A 12,784-nucleotide genomic window follows, 5' to 3' on the forward strand; every position below is an offset into this window, starting at 1 on the left:
TCAAGCAAGTACCAATGCAACTTTTCTAACTTTGAATTTATGTTCTAAGAATATCTGGGACAAAAATGACTGTGTTTTAAAGGACACGGTAAACTGTAGGTCCCTGCTGTCATTTGAACATCTTTGGTAGTATAAGCCAATAAGTCTGACAACTAGTCTTACCGAGGGGTATTGGATTGCCCGGGTAACTGAGTTGAGGAGGTCAGACAGGCAGTCGTTCCTTGTAAAACACGGGTACTCAACTAGTAACTTTAATGGTAGCTTGAACTTGTTTTGGGGTATTAAGGTAAAGAGCGATAAAAAAAAACCAGGGACGAATCACATCATACTGACGCATATTTTCCCCCTTTGTATTTTATTCTACTTTGAAACGTGTATCTGTATGTTTATTTGTTTATTTGCGTTATAACAGTCACGAATAAATGTATTTTCTTTCAAGAACGGAAGTTTCATATCTGACGGAAGATGCGTCGCGTATTATCGGTTGCGTAACGCCAAAACAGATAAATATACGATAAAACATTCAATCATTCTCACCTAACCGATGTAGCGTTAGTGCGTCGATCATACATTTACGATATGCTCGACGCATTTTCTGTCAGATATAAACCTTTCCTAAATTTATTTTTTTCTTTCTTTCTTTCAAGTATAGGTTATACTGAAGGATGGAAATAAAACACAAAATATAATCAGCAGTAATATTTTAAATTGCTTTGAATCACAATTTTGTAGTGTTTATAGATTATAATAATTACAAAGGAAGATTATTTTTTTGTTCAAAGTACACTTATCCAACAGCTCGTCGACATGCACTCTCGTGTCCAACATCTCAGAATATTTTACAAAAACGATAAACTAATTATTATTTTCATTACTTAAATTATTTTTTATAAAACCTAAATTAAAATTTAAAATTAATTGTTCTTTAGTTTTAACTAAATAAAAATAGCTATTAAAATAAAAGCAACATTTTTTAAAATAATAAAAATAATAACGCTATTCCTCATTCGTTATGAAATGAATATTTATTAAGTAACATTTTTATTGTAATTTAAAATTAAATATAAGTGGAAAAAAAAAACATTGAAATCAATACTCGTTCACAAAACATTATTCAATATAGAATACATTCATAAGAAATAAGTACATGATTAATTACGATTATAAATACTTAGGAACAATATTGTTTATTTACAGTTCGCACAAAATACTAAAAAAAACACCAAGGACTAAAAACAAATCGTGACATGAAAAAAATCCTAATTTTTCGGAAATTATTTACAACTCATTTTCAAGTTCATTTACTATTAAAATAGATGACAAAAATACAGTTTACGTAATTATTTAAATTCAATTAGAATCCATAGAATTTTGTGTACCAAAGATTGAATATTCAAATATAAAAGAGATTCTATGTTGTTTTCGTGGACAATCACTATTCATTCATTCGTCCCTCCTTATTGGTGTTAGAACCTTGAAACTGGCAGTACGTAACAATTTCTTATATTCGCTAATATTAAAGAAAAACTTACATACAACGCTTAAGATTGCATAATATATAAACAATTATATTAATTAGAAAATTAAATAACATCATAAAATTCGCTATCAAACGCTCGTTATATATATAAATTTGTTATAAAGCAATAATACTAGTAGCTAGCTATGAAAGTATAGGATTGTAATGATTTTTGAAAAATTAAATTATTTATTTCTCTACAGAAAAATGACTAGAGTTTAAGTAACTAAATATATTATTGACAGAAAACTTCTGTATTATCATGACTAAATCAGGCACTATTGCATTATTAAAATTATTAAAAATTATTTTAAAAAATTGCCTAGACATTTTCTACTAAAAATCCGTGCTTGACAAAAAAATATCTTCAAAATATTATTACAATCCTACGAGAAGAATTTAGCAGCTATGAAATATTATTATTATTAAATGAACTTCTAAAGATCTAGCATTTTATTAACAAAAAATACAACTAATATCAAACGCGAGTGTTGAAAACATTCAAAGTTATAATTAAGTATCTAAGTGATATGCAATATACTTTAGGCAGGCTCATTTTGATAAAAAAAAAAAACATATTTTTAACAGGTGATTGAAATTAGTTTTAGCCATTTATTTTTTACAATTCTCGAATATTTTTTAAACTAAAAATATTTTATTTTTATGAAACTAAAATAATAGTAAAAATGACTAAAACTAAAATAACCTCGACAAAAGTATACGCAAGCTAATGCGAATTAAGAAATCACTCAAATAACAGACGTATGTAACTTAGATCTACATTAAAACGATAGAGGCTACAAATAAATGCCTTTTGCAACTTTTTTATCACATTTTCCTCAAAAGAAACTTGCCTACGGCATAACAAATTCATAAAGCTCAACTAGTTACGGCCCACCCTAAAAGATAAAAGAATTCCAATCATATTCTCACTATATCTCATTCCAGTACCAGTTAGTAACAATTTCTATCTTTTTTAGTCTTAGAAGTACTTACTAAATATGAAGTTAAAATGTGTGAACAAGCTTCTTATAATATAATAATAAAAAGTATTAGTTAAACTTTTAGTTTTAAATTCTATGTATAGATTTCAAGTTTTTTTTTTTTATTATTTCATATAATAGTAATTTATCTAACTATATCTACTTCTAGTGCACTATCTTTTAGCTGTGGTCAATTACTAAGCCTTGCCGTAAGTGTGTCAATTCTATTACCCTTTAAAACAGTTTTTATTGCTTTCGTTCATTTGTAAAAGATAAAATTAATAACACCATAAACCAAAGTTTGTAAGAGTTGGCTCGATAAAAGTTTTTTTTTACAAAAATGATTGCGTTTTTTTACTATTTTTTGGGTAATTGACATTTCTTTTTTAAAACAGAAAAGGTAAACTTTGGCATTTTTTAAATTAATGTTCACACTTTACTAAAATAAGATAGGATAATAAAAGAACCACAGTTATCGGCGGCACTAAGAAGCGTCTATATTTCAACTGTATTGTGACGATCGCGTGGATATTAAAATACTCTTTCTTTACAAATCGGAGTTTATTCACCACAAAAATATTATTGCTTTCAGAGGTTCTGCGTTACTGAGAAAAATATTTTTAAATTTATTTTTTTGTCTTATTTCCGCCCGTTTCGCATTTTAATAACATTATCAGCGCTCCATAAGCAATCGTGCACGCTATCTAAAAATATAGGTATACGCATGACCACTAGCTAAACGAACTATTTGTTCGAAAATCAAGACTGAAATGATAGAATAACTTTTATGGAAAATTAATACATCAAAACTTTTGGCGCAATACATCTCGAAATACTGGTATCGTACCCGCCATTACTACATATACATATATAAATATAACATCTTAAAATTAGCGATCCAAAAATATGAAATATACATGTTGTATTAGTGCGCCCCCGGAGCGCCTCGCGGCTGTACCGCGGCCGTACCGCGCCTGTACCACGCTCGTACCTCGCCCGTACCGCGCTCGTACCGCGACTGTACCGCAGCCCGCTGTCGCGCGCCAGCAAGCCCGCGATACTTGCGACGCATGCCGATCGCCGCCGGAGGGTGCAAAAGCCGCCACAACTGGACGGTTTTTCTCAATCCTCGTCGCGTGTTTATTTTTCCTCTAATCGAAAAAACGTTGGTACATCCCCAACAAACCAGTGTTCGTACACCGAAAATTTGAAAAGCTTGCTACGAATCTACCAACGTTTTTACCCACTTTATTCAACTCTGGGCCTCTCAAAATCTAAATAAACAGGAATATATCGGAATGTACGAACAGTCGAATTAAAATCACAGAAAGTTGTAAGAATTTTTCAAGAGAAACTAAGTTTCAAATCTAATTAAAAATATCATAAAACTGAACGTAATAAAGAAAGTTAAACGAGATACTAGAAGTAAGTTTGAGAACTCAAAGTACCAGGGCCCTGCTCAAGCAAAGCGTCCTTATTCGTTCGAAACTTTTGCTTTATAAAAATACGAATCGAAAATATCTCGACTGTAGCACGTCTTCTTATGGTTAAGCTATGATTATTCTATTATTTCTTATACTATAAAACTTTACTATGTTTACTACGTTAAAATATCAGAAAATTCAGAAAAAGGGAATATTTAGGTTTTTATTTTCTATATTTAAGTGGTGCACAACCTTATTTCTTCATGAACGCTAGGTAGGTATGGCGTTAGCATAACGAGGATCTAAAACAAAACATCTCTATCTAAACAACTAATAGTAGATGTAGGTAATTGATGAAAATTCATATTAAGAATCCGCACTTGTTGAAATAGGAACTAGGGGAGAGGGGAGAAACACGAAATTAATGACAGTGGCGGAGAAGACGACAAACTGATTGAAACCAAGGCATTGGTAAACCGGTCGAAGGTCCTTCATAAGATTAGATCTAATCTACAGGAGAGTCTCAAAGATAGTAGATCATGTTCGATGATATCTAAGGCTTCATCTTCAATGCATAGACTAAAAGAATTAAAACTATTTAGGCTGGAATGAAACCTATTGTAAACTTTCGACCGAAACTAACTGCGTAATTACTTTTATTTCTCTTAAATACGATAAAATCTCAAAATACTCACAGCTCGTCGGGTTTATTGTATTATACGCTAAGTGCATCTACTTTATAAGAACAGTGGCTTTTTAATAATTTGAATTTGTACTTAACCTACATATTTTAAACTCCATTGCTGAAATCATTCATAGAATAGAATTCAAGTTTTGACTCGATCTAAAGTTCGAAGCAAAAGATCAACTGAAAGTCTCACGTTAAAATTCAATATCAAATCGTTTGCAATTGACGTGAACCGCAATAGCCAAACGTTACGCAACCATTTTTTATAGAATTTTATGAATTTCCAAAAATTTTGCGTCAAGTCTTACGAAAATTCTCAGCCAATACGTTTGATGATCTAGGTTTAATTACTTTACATCCAATTTAGAGTTTTCAAAAATATGATTCCAATAAATGTTCTAAACAAATATCTCAAAAATACATTATGAAAATATAATACAAATACGATAAAATTTATACTAAATATAACCCTGTCTATGACCTGAAGAGTTTAAAATAAAGAATAAATCGAAATCTAAACTCTGAACAAGTCATTTCTAAGGAAAACATAATTACTTCCTAGACTCACACACGATGCTATAATCCTTTTACATTATCGCAGATGAACTGCGGAAATCACATAACAAGAACGAATCCGACATTCATCATATCGAATATATCCGTTCAATCACGTCAATAAATTGTTTTGGGGATCGAATCATAACGGTGCTTTGAGAAAAGAAAATGTACACAGCGATACGTGATAGTCAAAACTTTTAGTATCATCTACCATAAATACGATTATACAAAAGAATAGTTAAAACATATCAAATAGACGAAGGCCTGAGTAAGTTCACAACTCCGATAAGAAACCTGTTTCGTGAAGTAGCCTAGTTATGTCAGTTTTGATAATGTGAAAGGCAGTTGATGTTAATACGTAATTTGAAATACACGATGTAAATAAACCACGACATACAACTCTAAAAGAAAATCTAGACTTGTTAAAGAAGGATGAATTAAAATCTACGATAGAAGATAAAATTGAACTAAACGTAGTTGTAGAAACAAATAGAGTCCGTTGAATAACTGCCGTTGTTAGATTTTAAACAGAAGCTCAAGTAGAAGGTCTTCGTCCACGTTCATTGGCGATTCAGGTGCAAGGTAATCAACGATCCTAGAAGACACAAAGGACATTATTACCTAGCAAACATAAGTGCGAATTTGAAGATTCATGTAATGTTAAATAAATAATAGAGATAACATGATTTTAATGATACTTCTGAAGACAATTCTAGGTCAAGAGATTTTACTAATAATGAATATGAGTTCAATGATGATTGGGACCAAGATGATGATGATGTTGATGTTGATGTGACTCACCTATTGGGCGTGGGTGGAGTATTGGTGATGCGCTGCAACGAGTTTTGGCGGACATCCGGCGACCGCCGGGCCCCCCTCACGCTTTCGGCTCGCGCGTTCTGCAACCTGCCGCAAACCGGAGACATGTATTAAAAACTACAGGCCATTAAAACTAAATTATACACAAAAGAAGTAAAATTTTCTAAAATAGCCTAGAAGAAGAAAATCTGATTGAATTTATTTCGCTACGAAACTTACGTTAGCTGTATACTCCTCCCATGTGCTAAGCAGCGTGAAAATAGTTTTGGGATGATTAAATTAAATCCAATTGCAATTGATAATATATAAAATTATTGTATCGAAGACAAAAATCTCAGTAACAATGCTGATATTGAAACAAAAACTCCAAACACAGCTTACGATCATAACAAACCTAAAACAAGATTACAACTATTATCTGAAGACGGACAAGAACATAATACCATTGAGATCCCAACAGATTCTATGAATACTTTTCCACCTACACAGGCTAAGCTCTAAATTCACAAAACTCGAATAAACAAGCTTGAACAAAAATCCTCCTTTAATTTAATTTAACAACAAGTCGGTAAGTTTAACAAAATCATGCTCTAAAGATTCTCTTATCGACGGAGAGGAACAAACTTGGGTACAGTTGATTTATCTATCCGCCGCAGATACTGAAGTTTGGAGAAAAGCTAAAATGTTTCATTCATAAAGTAGCAAACTGATTCCGGTTTAGATTACTTCGAGGGGATCAAGTGCGAGCCAGTAGGCCAAAATTAATTTAGCATTGACTTGAACTAACGAATAAAGGCGATCTTAATTGCTGGAAAGATTGGATTATTCCGTGTTTTGATTTTCTTCATTATTTTAAAGGGTATTTTTAGATTAATCACGACTGGTTTGACTTTGAAAAGGAGAAGCTTATTTACAATCTGTTTAACTTCGAAAAGTGATATTTATTTCTTCTGTCATATTTTCGGTATCATAAAAAATAAGATCGTCAAGATGCATAAACAGCATTGAACTGAAACCAACCGACTTTGTGTAAATCTTTAACTTTCTTATTAAAACCTTCAGGAAGTTTGAAGCCCAAAAGTTATTCTTCGAAATGAACCCTCCCTTCTGTTATAAACATAGATATTTGGATATCGAAAATTTGAAAGTACGTCCTCAATTTTGTCAGGAGTTAATATTACTTCCGTTTTGAATATTATACCTTTCCACCTTATTCCTGGCTTTTGAAATCTACTTTTACTTTAGATTTTGTTTGATTTTAAATGCACTGTTCTTTGGGTTTCATTATCATTTCCCTGACTAATGTAAAATAGAGTAGTACATTTAACGCAGAATAATCAAAATCATTCTGCCAAAAACCATTTCATCATTCTTCAACCAAAGGTCATACTTAAAGATTCGGTAACATTATCCTGACATGACATTTAGTAAAGGTCAGAGAAGAAAAATAATAACCAAACGACAATACACCAGAAATAAAGTGAAAAGACACAAAAAGCTTCCTAAATGATGTCGTTAAGCCAAAGCTGCAATTAAATCACCCCGAAACTGATACACAAAAAACCACTTTTCCAGAAGTCCCTAAATCCCCGGAAGATCTTAAAATAACAAGACAAACACAATTAACTTACGATTCGGAAACACCACAAAAAGGGACCATTATGTCCAAATAATAGAAGGAACGGTGGATAAATTGGTGGTCCCAAGGTTTTTATGCGACCGTGTTCCTCTAATTTTGTTGAATAAGGTTACACTGAACAAGGTTAGCAATCAACTGATATGATTAACGCTATTTATGAAGATTACTGACGTCCTCGTTTGGGCAAATACGTTGCGTTGTGACAACTTTACCAAAAGTAGGTAGGTAAGTATTTAGGGATAAATTGTTGCTTTTTTCAGTAAATTGTCTTTGAGGTGTCTCAAAACTCAAGCTCAATAAATGAGATTCCACAATATACTCTCTGATATTAGTAGGTACTAACAACCATATTACGGAAGCCGAGTTTGGCTTGGCAAAATCCTTGAATATGGATTTACATTAAGTATTTCAAGATTCGGAGCCACACAAATTCGAATGACCAAAAAAAGATTGGTAGGCGTTCGGGACAATATATCATATTTTTATGTCCTTTTTCACTCAAAAGGCTGTAGCCCTTCCGTGGCTTAATGGAGTCTGTATATTAGTTCCGGGTAACCGGGTAACAGGGTAACAGGGTAAACAATTCAAGGACCCCAGTTGATTCAAACGGAATATTTTTTGGAAATAATGTTTATTGTGTGGACCGCAATGTGTAGTGGCCTGACGCTTTTATTTAGTTTATGAAGGTCTGACATTGAAGTCTTAGAGTTATTTTCTTTTTTATTGTGTTTCTTTTTGGTGTTGTAAATCAGAATTGGGTGAACGTTGTGAAATTAATTATAACTGTGACCTTCTCTTGGTAATGTTTGTTTCATATCTTAGGTACTTGTAACTGTAAATATGGCTTTATACCTTCACCTAAATGAAAGCCTGTAGTGTATTAAGTTCCGACTTTAAAATCGTACCTACATACATCCCAATACAATTAATTAAAAAGGGTCCGTCGGTGGAAAATTACCAAAAACACGTTAATAGTTATACTTCTAAGAAGGGAGAGATTTTAATTAACATCAAAAACAAGAGACGTCAAACATTAAAATAATTGTATATGTTATGGACCAAGTGATAAATTGAGCAGTATACATAATGCCCGGTCATTATGAAAAATGCCCAATATGAGAGCGCAATTTGATAATAATTATTCAAATAATCAAATTGACCGGGCACTATACATATTGCCCGTGACCTTTTGGGCAAAGTAATACAAGCAAAGTAATAACATATTTATATATTTAATTTTTTATTGTTATTGCCATTTAATTTAAAATAAACTAAATATTAAACCACTTAAATAATCAGCCTCATGATTTGGATTAATTATGAAGGACTTCTGCCTTAAAAATCCACTAGTTTTTGCATTTAAAAGTTAAGGAAAGTCATATTTAAAGGGTGCTTATTAAACAGGCTCCTTTTTAATATAATTATTCGCCCCGAATAATGTATGTTGCCTTCTAAATTACTAAGTCAGCCACAATTAACGAGCATCTAAATAATACTATCTCAGCCACTCGTTATCTTCTAAGTAAACCGCTCTAAATACAACTCCGCATGATGGTTATTTTTTAGCATCTAAATTTGTAGCATGCGTTCTAACAGTAAACTTCTAAAATACTATTAAATGACATCATAAAATTTATTTATTTAGCTTCTAATTTTTTAACTCAGTACGTTTAAAATGTAAGCAAGCAACATGCAGCAAGCATGGCTTCTGTCACGGCTCCGGTGCTGCGGGGCTCCGGCGGTCCCATGCGAGCTTATCGTCGCAGATGGTTTTCACGCTCACCGCCGCAGCTTCGGCTTGCTGGCCGGCTCAGCCGGCCAGCCTCAGCCGCGTCGGCGAGCGTTAAAACTACCTGCGCCTCAGCTCGCAGGCCGCCTCGCCCCTCCACACTTACGCGGTTTTGAATTGCACTCTAGGGGTAGGACAGACAAGACTACGTGGAGTCGGTTTTGCAGCGATACGTTTTCGTCACATCATCCTCCGAGCCTTTTTCCCAAACTATGTTGGGGACGGCTTCCTGTCTAACCGGATGTAGCTGAGTACCAGTCCTTTACAAGGAGCGACTGCCCTATCTGACCTCCTCAACCCAGTTACCCGGGCAACTGTTACGTGGGATACGTTTTCGTCACTAACTTCAATTTTTTGCTTTATTATCAAATTGCCCAACTGGCATGTAGCAATATAATAATGCCCGTGCAATGTGATAAATAATGAAGTTAAGATAGTTATTAATCACTTGGCCCGATAAAGCTAGACATTATTCATAATGCTCGGGCATTATTAATAATGCCCGAATTAATCACATGGTCCATAACATATATATCTTTTAACTAAAAGAATTTCAATCTTAACTCGAAAGCATTGTTAAATACGATGACTGAACACAGTAAATAGAATTAACTATCTACTTGGTACTTAAACAAATTCCAATAGTGTGTCTAAGTGAAAACTCTTTAATTAATCCAATGAAGAAAACTATTTGAAGTAAACATTTTATCAATTTTACAGAACTAAATATGCCTTACAAATATGCCATTACAAAAGAATTCAAAGCTAAAGGATTTTACAATCCTTGAATCGCTAGTGCAGGTTGGGTTAGAAAATCTAGAAACGACAAAGAAACAAGCCTGTTGCGGGAGCTCGATTCACTTAGATATTTTGTAGAGTATAGAAAAATTACAAAAATATTCATTATAATGAAAAGATATCAAAATAACCTGTAGATTTAGTGTACCTACAAAATAAGACGCACACATCGTAGAACCTTGGTAACTTAATTATAAATGAAATGGACATCATTTTCTAAATCATAAACATGAATGACAAAGACCTTCTTCGAACCTTGGAAATTAATCATATTATTGTTTAGTAGATTTGTTAATAAGTCTGCTCCCTCCATGCACCGTCTAATTAATTAAAAGGTCTTATTGAATCCTATAGCATCATTAACTTGACTGTATTCACTAATTATATTTCCACATTCAATTCAAAGATACATAATACTCGTAAATTATAATTAAATACACCCACCAATAACCGTCATTCCTAACATATTATGTGAACTTACGGCCGTTCCGTATATTCTTAATATTCTATCTATCTCTCGTTACTGGCGATAGGGATCTGAAATTACTTGTATGGTACTAATATCAAAATTATATCTCTATACAGCAAACCAACAGATAGATAGAAGAATATTGGGAACGTTCGTAAGTACACATAATGGGAATAGAAATTGGGGTACTTCGAAGTAGCTCGATATATAAAATGACTATATAAACTTACTTGATCTTTGACTGCCTCATGAACTGTTGAATCTTCCTTGCAGCTTGATTTTGACGCCTCTGTGAGTATGTCCTCCTGTGAGAACAAATATTGATATGAATATTGAATCTCCATGTGACGTAAGTATTCTTGGCGTTGAGATTAAGTAGGTATAAATATTGAGTAATATTTCACTTAAGAATGGTGCCAACTGGGCCTTAATTATTGTAATACTCTCAATATAATAATCATATTATATCTAACATCTGTAAACTACTCCATGAACACAATAAAAATTACTTTTCTTTGAAGCAATAGAAGCGTGGCTATTGCTATTGGAAACACATCGAGCCAGTTGAAACATCTTGAACTACTACACTAGCTAGCCAGATCAATGGAACAGCAAAATCTCTTTAAATTAAAGTTACAACTATCCACTTAGGTAACCAAAAATAATTACTTTATAAAGTATCGTTCCAGGATATGCGACTAACACAGGAAGTGTACTTACTTGATAGGTGTAGTAGCCATCCTGCGAGCACGCATGGCGCGGTAGCCGCGCTGTATCACCGTCGCCGCCGCGTGCATTTGTTTCAAGTACGCAAACTGAACAAAATAAACAATTTTATAGACATGGACAAAAATGAAAATAAAATGCAGTGGCGTATCTACCGCAGTGGGCGCAGAGGGCATGCCCACATCCCACAACTCTAAAACATATACCTCCTTTAAACTCCTTTTATGTACTGCCCTTATATTCTCTCTGATGTACTTTCCCTAGATTCATTCGAGTAGTAAGTTAGGGAGTTGACGCACGTAGTTACGTACTACCCCTGTTTAATAACGTATTTACTCCCCTTATAGACACCCTTATGTGCTAGAACATATTATACTGCACAAGCACTTGCGCAGACTATTCCCATACCCTATTTCTTCCACAGTCAGAAAGAGATCAGGACCGACATTAACGTGCAAAAACATTGATTATACCAATAATACAGACCTATGTATACATGTAATAAAAGAGATAATACAGACCTGTTTGTATCTCCTATAGCAATTCTGTATGGTGATGGCGGCGGCCGCAGCTCTTCGCTGCAGCTGCCTGCCGCGGTACTGACGGTAAGCCTTCTGAATCGTGATGGCTGCTGAGTAGAGCTCCCTTTGTTCACGATCTGGAAAAAAATATTGATTAGGATGGGTTTGAAAATATTCAAAAGACCATAAATGTGAAAGTCAAAGTTCTAATAATTAAAAATCTATTTGGTCAATTTATCCATTGTATAAAACGAAGTGTACCACTATTATAAATGAACCTAGATATATATAAATGAAATTCTTTTACAATCATTTTGCCTCTTCTGTTTCCAATACCAAACTATTAGTTTTACTTTACAGAATCTATAAAGGATCGCTACCAATACGATGGTCTAATATTTAAACAGAACATCAATTCTTACTCACCATTCAACGTAAGATTAGAGAAATGCGTGGTAGCATTCAGAAACTCTTGCAGAGTCGCAGACGGGGTTGTACATAGTGGTGGGTGAGATAATGCTGAGCGTGGTGACGGTGGTGGTGGTGATAACGCAGCTGACCCCGGGGATACGGAGCCTGATGAACACGGGGTTGAAGCTCCACAGTACCTGGGCAAAGAAGATAATGGTTTTAGAGCTAGTGATCATGTTAAGCTAGTTGATAGTCTAATAAAACTATAGTTTGAAATCAATGAAGAATGTAATGATGACAATAAAGTTAAACTTTTTGATTGAATTAAGTTTTTTAGATCCGTATTACGGAATCAGGTTCAGTAATTGACATTACGATTGCATTTTAATTATACATCGGTAAGTTTAAAAATTTGATCAAGGTTGTGTTTGTTCCGTAAT

The 12,784-nt window shown here is 33.5% G+C and overlaps 1 protein-coding gene across 2 annotated transcripts in view; it reads right to left on the reverse strand.

The window, feature by feature from the left end:
• Nucleotides 1-684: 684 nt before the first annotated feature.
• LOC124637405 (calmodulin-binding transcription activator 1) overlaps nt 685-12,784 on the reverse strand; it is a 202,361-nt gene continuing 190,261 nt past the window's right edge. For both annotated transcript variants that reach the window (XM_047173840.1, XM_047173839.1), the window contains exons 18-23: nt 12,360-12,541; nt 11,934-12,070; nt 11,407-11,501; nt 10,917-10,991; nt 5,974-6,078; nt 685-5,767 (exon numbers count right to left, since the gene is read on the reverse strand). In XM_047173840.1, coding sequence (XP_047029796.1) covers nt 5,689-5,767; nt 5,974-6,078; nt 10,917-10,991; nt 11,407-11,501; nt 11,934-12,070; nt 12,360-12,541 — 673 coding nt within the window. In that variant the 3' untranslated portion in view covers nt 685-5,688. The remainder of the gene's footprint in view (nt 5,768-5,973; nt 6,079-10,916; nt 10,992-11,406; nt 11,502-11,933; nt 12,071-12,359; nt 12,542-12,784) is intronic.

The sequence above is a fragment of the Helicoverpa zea genome, chromosome 16 (genome assembly GCF_022581195.2).
Source record: "Helicoverpa zea isolate HzStark_Cry1AcR chromosome 16, ilHelZeax1.1, whole genome shotgun sequence".
NCBI classification, from domain to species: Eukaryota; Metazoa; Arthropoda; class Insecta; order Lepidoptera; family Noctuidae; genus Helicoverpa; species Helicoverpa zea.